This window comes from Rhea americana, unplaced genomic scaffold (assembly GCF_003343005.1).
Source record: "Rhea americana isolate MKP2758 unplaced genomic scaffold, rheAme1 scaffold_295, whole genome shotgun sequence".
NCBI classification, from domain to species: Eukaryota; Metazoa; Chordata; class Aves; order Rheiformes; family Rheidae; genus Rhea; species Rhea americana.
Genome location: NW_028186418.1, coordinates 403,656 through 416,147, shown reverse-complemented (window position 1 = coordinate 416,147; position 12,492 = coordinate 403,656). Strand labels below are relative to the sequence as shown.

The following is a 12,492-nucleotide window of genomic DNA, read 5'->3' as shown; positions in this document are numbered from 1 at the left end:
CGTCGTTGGGGGGTGGTCGTGGGGAGAGCAGGTTGCGCAGCACAGAGGACCCACGCCGAGAGGGACACGTGGGCCTAGGGAGGGGGCTGGGAGGGTGAGTGTGCGGGTGCACAGGATGGGGAAGAGGAGGCGGCGGAGGAAATGCGTCGCGGGCTGCGCTGGGGGCAGCGGGCCTGCGCGGTGGGTGGGCGCTGCTGGGGCYGCCGGCTCGCTTCCCTGGTCCCCGTGCTGGCCCTTGTCACCGTGGGCTGGCTCCCTTCTGGGGGGCTGGGCCAGGCCACCCTGGCCCCTGCCCCACGGTGATGTCCAACCAGCTGATTTCTGCATAGCAACTGATCCAGGCATGCTCTGCACTTGGGGGGTGGAGGGGGAGGAAAAAAAATATCCTGGCATGTCCGAAATGGCTACCTGCCTCCTGATCCTTCTGCACGTGGCGGAGCTCCCCAGAGCAGCCCCCTGGCAGGGGGCAGAGGCCTGCGGCAGAGGCTGCCCGGCTGCTCCGGGCCGCCAGCCCCCGGGGACAGGTGGAGCTGGAGACAGTTAATCCAGCTGCAGCATCGCGGGGCGGCCGGGGATGCCAGGGCGCTGAGGGGATGGAGCAGCACGTGTCACYGCCTGGGCGGGTGRCRGGMGTTAGYGAAAGGGCTCCTTTCCGGACYGTTTGTGGAGTAAACGGTGYGTGTTGGGCTGTGCTACCGTCTTCGCAGCTGCTTTCCAGCACGGGGCCTYGCGGGACGGCTCGATGCAGCGGGTCACCGAGCTGTTGGGTGGGGGGAACATCTCGGTGCAGGCAGACCCCGGGGCTGCTTCTCTTATCCGAGTCTCTCCCACTGCTCCCGGAGCTGCATGTCGGCTCGGCCCGCAGGCTGGAGCTGCCTGCTGCGGCACGAACAGCCCCCCGCCTCGTGCAGGTGGCGGGGAGCGGGCTCCAGGCTGCTGCGACTTGCTGCATTTTCATACCTGTTGCTCGGGAGGTGGAACGGAGTCCTTGAACGCTCCTCTGCCACTCAGCGTGCGGGAGGGAGCTCCGAGGGGCTGGGACAAGGGCACTCGTGCTCCCCTGTCCCGTTGGGTAACTTGGCATCCTGGGTTAACTGCAAAAATAAGTTTTATGCCTGAGCGTGCTTCATTCAGCAGGCAGCCTTGCTCGCTTTCTGATGGGGAGATCTTTTTAAACCCTGTTTTCCGTGCTCTGAGTAGCACGTGCTCTATCTGAGAACTTACCAGGTGTTATTGCCATCCCTGCAGGTTGAGGCTCTCGACGAGGCAGTCTTCCCCTGCAGCCATGGCKCCCACGCTTGCCACCGCTCATCGCCGGCGCTGGTGGATGGCGTTCACAGCCATCATCGAGAACCTGCTCTTCTCTGCCGTCCTGCTGGGCTGGGGGTCGCTGCTCATCATGCTGAAAGCAGAAGGGTTTTACTCCTACCTGTGCTAYGGGTCGGGTGAGGATGCTCGGAGGGACTGGCTGAATGGAGGTGCGTGTGAGTAGGTTGCTGCTAAGGCTGGCCTGGGTTCCCTGCCTTTGGATGGTTTGAAGGTGGCTAGAGCAGGGCTGAGCTGCTGGGGTAGAGGGAAGGGATGTGTGCTCCTTTCCAAAACCTGTGGCATCCTTGAGATGAAGTAACATGCCTGTGGTTGTTGCTGCTTTGCAGAGTGAATGGCAAAGAGGCCTTTTAGGTTAGGCAAAGTCATTCTGGACAACCTCTTCTGCTTGGCRGTGGGTTCCTCCTCTTTGTGGAGGCCTGGCTGGTCTCTGCAAGGGAAGGCAGATGCAGCCTGATGCTTTGAAGATGGTGACTTGCGGGAAGGATGATGTAGCAGGGAGGGTGTCCTAAGCATGTGGGAGAAACTATAGGGACACTTTCTGTAGCAGGAAAGAGCGTGGATGAAAATGGGATTTGTGGAGTCTACCATTACTGTTCGGGAGAGGTTGGAGAAGTTAAATACTACTGCAGTTTTTTTCTCCCTCTTCAAGCATCCAGGATGTGCTCAAAGTAGGTGGCTTCTCCATCAGGGTTTCTGAAATCTGCCTTCTTTCCCAGCAAGAGAAAACAGTCGTCTATACTGCTTCCTTCCCTGCAATGCTGTTTCTACAATCTTGTAGTGTGGGGAGGAYAATGCTGAGAGTAACACTGTTTAGGTGAACATTTCTCCCTATGCCCAAGCTGGGGATCTATGTGGGCTGGGAATGTCCTGGTGCAGTATGATGGGCAGTGAGGTTGAAAGGGAACTCAGAGTAAAGGTGTGGCATGGACTTGGATAGCTGCTTTAGTGATGGGAAGGTTTGTGTGTRATCTGGCAGAGGAGGGAATAGCTGAGGCAGGAGCTGGGTGTTGGGCTCTGTCCAGAGATGTGTGATAACAGATGAAATGGGAAGATGGATCAGCCCAGCTGGGGCTGGTGAGTGTGGGTATGGAGGGTGGAGGAAGCCGTGAAGGGCAAAAAAGGAGGCTGAAGTAAGTACCTGGACCTCAGAGCAATTAGYGGATCATGGCTGAGAATCATTGAGAAGTCTGAGATGTGGGGAGATGAAGTCCAGGCAATAGCTGACTCTGAATTGTTGTGATAGCACTTTACTCTGCTTTTTCTGCTAAGCCAGCAGCAGTTTCTCGTTTATCAACTGCTTGCTGCAGTCTTTTCTTCTCTGTATGCCTGTGGGTGGCTGCCTTGGTTTTGTATAGCCAGGGCTGCTGCACCCAGCAAGCAAGCTTTTTATTATTATTATTATTATTATTATTATTATTATTATTATTTCTGTTGGCTATAGCCTGGCTCCTATCTCTGCTCATAGTATGATTCTTCCAATTGTCCCTATCATGCACGTCTCCAATGGTGCCCCAGACAGAGCTGTCTTCAGCTGGAGATCTTAAAGGACTCCTTATCAAGGCTGCTTTGCTCTTGTCAAGCCACAGCAACTTTGTCAATGCCTGTGTGAGAGATGTCATTAAATGTACCAGGTGGAGGCTTCTGTCCTCGAGATAAAACAGTGGAGGGGATAAGGAGATGCCAACTGTCTCTGAAAAGTGTGTGCTTTCCTGCCTGCTTCCTGAGCTGGGCCCTGTGGCTGAGAGCCCTGCTGTGTTTTGGCCCACCCCATACTGCTTACTCTGATTCCTTTCTGTCCATGAAGCCTTTACTCAAAACCAGTGTGATTTGTCTCAGCTTTTCTGCTCTTGTTTGCCAATCTATGGTCTGTCTGAATCTCCTACGGGAGTGCCACATACCACAGAGGAAGATGTAAATGTTTGGATTGGGATGGAATTACTGCCTTGAGGGCAGTTTCTTCCTACAGTGACCAACCTGCATGCTGAGGCAGAAGACCTTAGACACTGAAAAGAAATTTGTCTTGTTAAATGCTTTTATTGTCCTCAAATATCTGGCCATCGGTATTGAACTTAGTGATGGCTTGTGATGACCCTMAGGGACCAGTTATGCTGGTTCCCTTGTGTGGTTCTGCGGTTCTCTTGTTCATCTGTGCTTGCTCCYTCTTTCTGTTTTTGTTCTCGTAGTAGCAATCCCAGTGACTTAGTAGGGAAGAACCTTGGCTCAGTATGGGGACAGCAGGCTCCCTTGCAGCTGCCGTGCTGTAGTGGCAGGAATTCTGACTGGCTTGGTGCAGAGCTGAGTTTAGCCTTTCCCTGGGATTAGGGTGGCCTAGGACTGTCTTTCCCAACACAACCTAGTGAGTCTTACAACTCTGAGTGGTACTTGGTTGAGGTCAAGGTTGATGGAAACAAAGAACTTATAACCAGTTGCCTTTGGGCACTTGTTGTTCCTGATGCAGCTGTTTACATGCAAGTGTTGCAAAAAAGACTTTTTCTAATGAGCCAAAGGTTCCTGGCAGGGCTTTCCCTTTGTCAGCAAAAGCTCTGCACTTTGTGATGCCTTCTGACAAAAGAGAGAACTAGACCTTGTCCCTTTTGTGGGCTCTTCTGAAGGCATCAGTAGCTGTCCTGAAAGTGGCTGCAATTCATGGAGGGGTTGTTGAACTCCTATTGAATCGCTCCCCCCCTTTTCCTGCCTGCCCTTGGCTGTGATGTTGAACTTGACTCAGCTACTCTGCAAACATGTGGGATTTCCTTGACTCTTATATAACTRAATTAGAGTGGAGATGGACACCTAGAAAAATCCATGTCAAAGTTGCAAGKTTTTTTTGGAAGCAATTGTGCCACRAGGTTTGAATGAAGGGCTATACTTGTCCCATGCTGGACAGCACATTTGGTTGCACCCTGGGAGGTACATTTGCAATTTGCTGACAAGGAGTCTAGTGTTGGCACTTTGTTCTCGTTTTGATTTTACTGCACGTTGCCCTTTAACCAAATTGAAGCAGCATCTTCTGCTTGGTGCAACTGCTGATTCCACAGTCTTTATCAGGATTGTAGCCTTATCAGCTCCTGGGGAGCTCAGTCTGCTCAGGGCCTCACGTTGCTGTCATGTTGCATGCATTGGAATGGCCTAAGCCTTGAGCTTCCTAAGATATGTTAAAAAGTTCTCAGACTTGATAATATGCTCACAAAGAGCAGACAAGGACCCAGTTAGAGGGCCTTCCTCTAAGACAGGGCTGCAAAACCCCCAGAAGATAAGCTAATTCAGTTAGCATGGGCTAATGTGCCTTAGTGACCAGCACARGAAAAAGGGCTGTTCTCCTGTGTTTCTTAAATTCAGGATAAAGATATGGGGTCTGCAGTGGGGAAACTTGTAGCCTGAAGGTCCCTTACAAGCTGGTGAGATGTGATGACAGCTTGTGGGAAGGCTGCACGTGTGACTCTGTAAACAGGATAAGTGTAAGTTTGGTAAATGTTCAATGTCTACAGGAAATACACTGAGCCGGTTTGCAGCTGTCACTGGTGTCAGAGCGCTGTGTGGCACAAGAACGGCTGCAAAATTAACATTTAGCTGGGGAGTGAAGGGGAACTTAAACTAATGCAAGATTGTACCTCCTTAGGAGGCTTACAGCTGGGGCTGCCTTTCTCAGTGCCACTCCGTGAGTTGTCCTAGAGGTGCAAGTGGAGGGACAAGCTGAGAAACCTGAATTAGTTGCACTTGTGATGGTATAAAGCAATGGGGCCTGTGCATCTCCTGGCTCCCAAACGTATTCTGAAAAGAGAAATCGTTCTTTGATGGCCGGTTATTTCCACATGCCCTTCACTTTGATTTTTCACCAACACTTTCAAGCTTTTTTTAGGGGAGGAAGGTGAGGCCACTTAGGCTGTGTTCTCCTGGAAAGCTATTGCCGGGGGCATCTTGCCTGCCTCCCTTAGGTCTTCTCTAAGAAACAAGATGAAGGAGAAACTTTTCTGCTGTCTGAGATGGCAGGCACTGTTGTAAAAAGCCGAACTCATTCCTGTAGTACCATGGTGTGTGCCTGGGACTGTGGGAGGTCAGCAAAGAGTAGTTAATGATTGACCCTCTTATGAAACCTACAGCACTTAATTTGGGAGAAAGAATGGCTTTAAATGCTCCAGCAGCAGCCAGAACAAATCCTAGCGATGAGCACGACACAGATGATTAGCGAGGCAGCCTGCCTCTCACCTAGGCTCTGTCAATCTTTAAATAGTAACTTGAACTACTAATTGGGCAGCAGAAATCCTGCTGCTTGCGGTGGGAGCACAGGGAGAAATAAGCAGGATGTTCTTGTAATTGCCGCTGATGGCTCGCGGCTTCCTCTGGCTTGACGGCGGGATGGCGGCGAACGAGCCTCTGCTGCTCGCCYGTTGCGGTGGCAGTCTCCTGCGTGTCGGGGCAGGCAGGCTGACGTGCGCTGGACCTGGCAGGGGAATTTGGGGAGGGCTCTGGCATGGGCACGGAGCCGGCCCTTCCCCAGAGCGCTGTTGCTGGYGGAGCCGGGGGGTGGGGGCCGGCAGGAGCCCTCGCGTCGCAGCGGGCTCCRAGCTGGGCGGTTTGACCTAACCTGCGTTGGGTAGGGAACCTGCCTATTAATCGCCGGGGTGCGTGTCCCAGCCGCTCTCCGAGGGACCCTGCGCGTGCGGCACGCGCCTGCGGCCCCGCCGGACCCTGCCACGTCCGGAGGTGGCTCTGCAAGGCTCGGCGGGCGACGCGGTGCCAAGGCCCGCTTGAACCGTTTCCATCACGCCGCAGCAAATCCCCTCTTGTTGCTCGGAGGCTGCTGCTATTTTCACAAACAGTTTTTATTTCCGCATAGCGCCGTTGCCTGGCCCCTGCTCGGAGCAGATATAAACGTGGGGGCTGGCAGAGGCAGGGACTGGAGTTTGGCACCTCGTTGMCGGCTCTCCTGGCTGCCGGGTGTGATCTTCAGCGTGGAGGCTCAGCCCCCTCTGCCTCCAAGGCCGGGTGCCCTTGGCCTGGCTCTGCTCCTGCCCTTCCCGCTGGCCGTCGGAGGCTCTGCGCTCAGCAGACGTCTGCTAGCCGAGCTCTTTGGGGCCACGTTGCAACTGTACATGCCCCAAACGTTAAAAATAATTTGTCTGCTCTGGTTTTCAGTGTCGAATGTCTGTCCCGATCCCCCCCCTGAGGAGGGCTTACAGGCTGTTCAGCATGCGCAGGCAGAAGCCGTAAGGTTGCTGCCCCGTCCGTGTCCCTCCGCCACGGCTGAGCCGTCTCCGCAGAGTGCTGACACAGGGAATTCACTACTGTTTTGTCACTTTTTTTTYCCCCTTGTTTTTCTGAGTTTAACCTCTCACCCACATCTGTTTCCTATGAACTTCTCTGTGTGGAGAGCCCAGAAGGCCTCGACGCTGCGGGGAAAGCCACATTGCTGCRGCCCCTGCCTGCCCCATGGAGGGGCCGAGCGAACTCGCCGTGTGCGGCTCTGGGCCAGGGCAGGAGGACGTGGCGGCGGGCAGGTTGCTAAAAGGATTCAGATTTAACATTAAAATCTGCAGGGAGACTCCCACGCCCGCCCCGGACTGCCGTCTGGCTCGGGCTGGCGCGCTCCCCTCTGCGGAAGGGCTGCTGGTGGCACCTGGCCCTCGGGGTGGGAGATAACGTTGCCGCTTGCTGTGGCTACRTAGGACTAGCGGAGAAGGGAAGGCTGAGGGATAAATTGTCAGTTGGGTATGAGCAGCAAAGGGGAGGAAGAAATAGTTGTTGCTGGCTGCAGAAAGTTTGGGGCCCTCTTCGTCAGGGTGTTGGTGGGAGCAACGCGTRTGGAAGCAGAGAAATGCCTTGTACCCTGCTCAGGATACCGGCGGGGAGAAAGGGCTTGTGTTGCCAGCGGTTTTTAAGCCTCAGATACCGATGTCTGAGTTTCTACTGACAGCAGCTGTCCGGATGGTGGAGTGTGGTTGGTTTGCCATCCACCTGCAGCTGGGAGAGTTGGGTTTTTTTTGGGCAAGTGAAACAAAATTGCCAACTAGGAAGACTTGGGTGAAACCAGTAACTGTAGCAATGCAGCGGCCTGGGTGGAAGGGGAGCGATCGCGCCACGGGGCAGCGTGATCTCTGCGGAGACGGGGCAGRCGAGAGGGGATCCTGCCCACGAGCTGCACCAACAGCAAACGTCAGGCCGCGGGGCCGTGAGGGGCTCCTGTTAACCAGCTAACTAGGTCTTGCTGAGGGGGAGCCCTGCTCTGGTCTCGCTGCATGCAAACCTGCATGTAGATGACTTACCCCTCTAATCTCCRTTTAATACTGAACTTTGCTAGCACAATTATTAAATATGGAGGAGAGTGCTTTGTCACTGGCTTGCTGCAGCAGTAAAAAAAACCAAGTGCTTCGTCATACTGACAAAGGTTGCTTAAACCTCAGCCGAGGGCTGGGAGAAGGAGGGGTGGAGCAGSGTAGTACTCCAGGTTGATGGGAGCCTGACGGTGCACACTTCAGGAGTTATGAGCCTGCTTGGGATAGGTTTATAATAGAGAGCTGACATCAGGCAGTGAAAATGCTGCTGCAAAGAAAAGGGAACTACTTTTCTTTTTTCAGCTGTCCTGTTTCTGTGTCTGTTACACAATCTGAGCTCTGTTCCATGTGGGAGTTTGCGGGCAGCGTTCCTCACGTGAAGGCAAGAACAGAAAGCTGGCGATGCATTGATCTGTATGGTCTAAACCAACCCGGAAAAAACAGAAAATGTTGATTATGGAGCAGAAGTTAGAGGCATGTATCCATAAATAAGCAGAGAAGGTCGATAACTGCCCTCCTGGGAGCAGGGTAGTTAAATTTAGGACAGATCTTCTGAGTGGGTGCAGCCAGGGAGCCAGGGTGGCTGCTGTGAACCCGTCCCTCGTTGTGGTGCCCAGAACGAGGGTAGGAGGTTTGTTATTTGAGAAAACTGTCGCTCTATGCCAGGCCCTGTCAACCTTGTATCTGGATCCAAAACAAATGCTTTGGTTGTAGTTAACGCTTCTAGTTTACTTTGATGGATCTGTGAGAACATGCTGGTCTTGGATTAGGAGTACCTTGGGGTTTTTTTGTGTTAGTCCTTTCCAGTCCTACTGGGTTTAGTCCCCTGTAATTGCAGAAGCCTTGTTGTACAGTTATTTTTATAAATTACTGAATCTCTGTACTTAATGYGAGATTGTTGCCCAGCTGCTATTTCATGGGAGGTTTGTTCCCTGGTGCTTGCAACCCTTTTCCTGTTCCCAACTGAACTGACCATGTTTCTCTGGTCCATCTGCTATTCTTGTTCTCTGCTTCCTCCAGTTCTCACTGACTGTATTCAAAAGTGGGGCACAATGGATACATGTTTGCTGTGTTGTGGCCRCCTTCATGTGGGTCTTTTCTCTTCCCTCCTTACCACGTAGCCACAGCCTCCGTCCTGACATGCTGTAATGATGATCCTCTGTTATTCYATGTAGGAAACTCCACCAGCCACAATGAACAAGAAAACAGCACAGCTTCAGAGAGCAAATGGCCTTCYTGCAATGCACAAGATGAAATGCTAAACTTGGCCTTCACCATTGGGTCCTTCCTGCTCAGTGCCATCACCCTTCCCCTGGGGATTGTCATGGACAAATATGGCCCTCGCAAGCTGCGGCTGCTTGGCAGGTTGGTGTCCCAGGGGCCCAGGTGGACTAGAGGGGCAAGAGCTAGCCTTGGAATCGGCCAAGAGCCTCCAACCATGCACAGGGCCCTGGAGCAGCTCTTAGATGACTTCAGCTGGCATCAGATTGTGCAATAAGTTGCTCCCTGGGGGACGGGCCTGGGACTCAAAAGTCCAAATTTCAGCTCTCCAGCGTTGCTTTGTACTCCCTGGGCAGATGGAGCCTGGAGGAAGAGCAGAGTCATCTGTGAATCATGGAGGGTAGCTTTTTCCCGTGATCTTGGGGCTATGTCCTAAGGGATATAAAACCAAGATGTTGCATAACAGTTTGCCAGAGCCAAAGAGTTAACCCTGCGACAAGCGCATCCTGCCTGCCTTTTCTAGAGGTTTTTTTTGTTTGTTTGTTTTTGTTTTGTTTTTTGCCACACAAAGTGCTGTGTGATTTCTGCCCCAAAAAGCATAGTTGTCAGCARCTTGTGTCATAGCACATAGGGATTAGTGACTTTGGGGGCACACTGGGCCCCAGCTCTGCTTGGTTTTTAATGCTCTGAGCTGTACCAGAAACCAAGCTGGCCTGTAAGCAGAGCAAGGAGAACAGAGCAAGCCCCTGTGATGGGGAAGGCTTCAGTGCTCTGGCCACAGCTTTGCCTCGGGGTGAAGGCTGCTGCTGTTTCTGGTCACCTCCTGGTGAGGGCTGGCGAAGCTCTGTGCCAAAACTGGTAGGGAATTTGGGTCCAGCAAGAAGAGCCATGTCAGAGTGCTGGGAGGAAAGGYTGGCTCTTCAGCCCTTGTGCAAAGTCCGTCTGTAATATCTGGGTATTTCCCTAGATTTTTCTTTCTAGATTGCAAATGTTCCCACCTTTTGTACAAATTGTACAGTGGTTGCTTAGCCCAGTGCTGAGGGGGTAGAGGCATGCGTAATTTCGCGCACATTGTCAGTGAAAGACTCCTGGCTTCAATTCTGTTTCAGTGCCTGCTTTGCTGTGTCCTGTGTGCTGATTGCATATGGTGCCAGTAACCCAGATTGTAAGTATGCCTTTCCATGCTGAACTGGAAATGTTTTGGGACTGTGGTGCTGCTGAGGGGCTTGGTTCTGGGATGCAGATAAATGCAGATGGAGCTGTGGGCTCTGACTGTAACCTTTCCTGTGCAGTACCAGGGTCTTGCTGGGGATGCAAGTCAAGCATGTCCTGACCTATGTGAGCTAACAGGCTCTGAGGAGGAYTTCTTTTTGCAGCTGCAAGTGGAGAGCACAGCAAGGGCCAAACACCTGAGATAACTAGGTCTCAGCTTTGCTTTTGGGCTGGTCCAGGTGCTGTAAATGAGCAATTTCAAGCAAGTTCATGACTTCTTTAGAGTTTGGAAATAYGTAATTGCATGCAGTGTGTGCTCTCAGGTCCAGGGATGGATAGAGCTTGTTTTTCAAGACCAGATAGTGAGGTGGTTGTTTTAAACCAGCTCTTTAAAGTAAATCTGCCTTTAAGACACATTCAGACAAGCTGCCTCAGTAAGACTGTTCATTAGTGGAAAAACCCATCCATCCTGGAGCAAGAAGGTCCCATCCGGGCTGCTGTCTCAGGCCAGAGCCTGTGCCCCTTGCTGTGTGCTGGGGCAACTAGTGTGTAGCCGGATGAGCTGGAGCAGGTGCAGCGTAGCACTTTTCTGAGGGTGGTGTTTTGCTGAGACTTCACATATCAGGACCAAAACCCTGAAGGCTCTGTGGTCTCCCCTCCCTCCCCACCTCAGTAAATATTCTTGGGCTTTTTTGTTGTTGCAGCTCTGTCTGTGCTGATATTCATTGCACTGGCTCTGAATGGCTTTGGTGGGATGTGCATGACCTTCACATCGCTTACGGTAAGTGAAGGATTATTATATGACTCTATTTTATCCCCCACTATTGCTGTAAGCTGGGCTAGCAGGAAAGAATGAAGTGGATCTTTTGCCTGTGGCTTGAGTAGCATGTTTTTTTTGTGTGTGTGCAAATAAAAAAAAAAAGTGTGCTCTTTGAAAGTCTACTCTTTGAAAGACTGAGTATTAGCTTGTTATTCTAAGTTATGGGGGTTTTTTTGTCTATGCCTTGCTACCTGCATTGCAGGTGAAGGTGAAAAGGAGTGTTTTGGTGTTGGATTCAAACTGTTGTGTGCTTGTACACAAAGTGCTCAGCTATCTGGGACAGGACAGGGGCAGTTTGCACATATGTTTGCACTGTATTTAGCTTTCACATAGCAAAGGAAGAACCAGCAGGGCACAAACCTTTAGCAGCTGGGTAGGACCAGCTTTCTGTAAGTGCTGACTAATTGCTGGGTTGTTGATGAGAATAACAGCCCTGGGATTGCTTGAGGCAGGGGAGAAATAATACAGCCCACATCTCTGTACATGGCTGTGTTGCATCCCTCCCCAGAAGAACGGTTGTGCTTGAGCGCAARAGCTTCTGCTTTCATAAGGGTGCAAGTCACTTCCAGGTTTTCTTGGAAATGCTGAGTTGTTGAATGCACCCAGCTCCATCTGCACAGACCACTTAGATCTGTTGAGTTTGTCCATTGATTGCAAGCATCAGGCAGTGGCTGTCAGCTGGCTCTGCATTTTGGGGTTCCTGTTGCCTGGAGATAGAAGTGATATCATTCTCCAAGTAGCTGCTTTGTTTTTACCTCATTATCTTGATCCTTGTCAATGTGGCTGAAGCAGGACTGAGCAGAAAATCTCCCAAAGACAGCCTAGAAGCACTGATGTTTCTTGGGCTGGAGTTGAAAACTTTCTGCATCACCTTGAACTTGCTGCTGAGTTGAACTTGCTGTTAAAGTTGAACTTTCTGTTAAGGTTGCTTATGATTTAATGCGAGTTAGGCACTTGCTGAACTCCTGAGACCTAAATTTGGCAGAGACTGGATTTACAGATCACTGTGTTTACTGCGGTGTTACTGGGGCTGTTGCTTTTACACATTCAAAGCTTTCAGACCTCTGTGCAGATGTTGATCTCTTGTTCATATGTTATGTCCATTTCTGGAAGCCTTGGCCATAGACCCAAAGAACTGTGAAGTAAGTGTTGTCCTGGCCACACTTCAAATGAAAGTAAGGAAGAGAGGAGCACATAAGAGCTGCTGTGGGGGAGAGGAGAGGGCTCCCATTCTGCTCCTACCAGCATCAGTTATTTTGTGTCTGCATGATTATTAAGGGGACACAAATTATTTCAAAGCCATCAGAGGTAATGGGAAGGAAGGCAAGGAAATACTGGGTGTGCAGTATTGTAGCTTTTAGCAGAAAAAGAAATAAGCAGAGCCACCTATTAGTGCCCTCATTAGTGAGCCAGTTCCACAGCACTGCGGATATACAGCTACTGCTGGAAGGTCAAATCTTCCAGGAAAAGATCTAAGCTTTAAGGAGGTCTGAAGCAAGCAGCGATGCTGTGAGTTTGCACAGGGAGGCCTCAAGTAGAGCCTGTCACCTCCAGGCAATAGTGTGTTTCATGAAGAGCTGAGATGGCTTCAGGCCTGGCTTCTTCAATCCAGGTAGATATGTTGCTTGTTGTGCCTCT

General features: G+C 51.5%; 1 protein-coding gene across 2 annotated transcripts in view; it reads left to right on the top strand.

Annotated features, from left to right (window-relative positions):
* The first annotated feature begins 1,185 nt into the window (after positions 1-1,185).
* SLC43A2 (solute carrier family 43 member 2) overlaps positions 1,186-12,492 on the top strand; it is a 31,201-nt gene continuing 19,894 nt past the window's right edge. The window contains exons 1-4 of one of the 2 annotated variants that reach the window (XM_085309276.1): positions 1,186-1,445; positions 8,777-8,966; positions 9,932-9,987; positions 10,739-10,815. In XM_085309276.1, the coding sequence (XP_085165402.1) occupies positions 1,286-1,445; positions 8,777-8,966; positions 9,932-9,987; positions 10,739-10,815 (483 nt within the window). In that variant the 5' untranslated portion in view covers positions 1,186-1,285. Of the gene's footprint in view, positions 1,479-8,776; positions 8,967-9,931; positions 9,988-10,738; positions 10,816-12,492 lie in introns of both variants that reach the window. The other variant, XM_085309275.1, reaches the window with a different exon arrangement.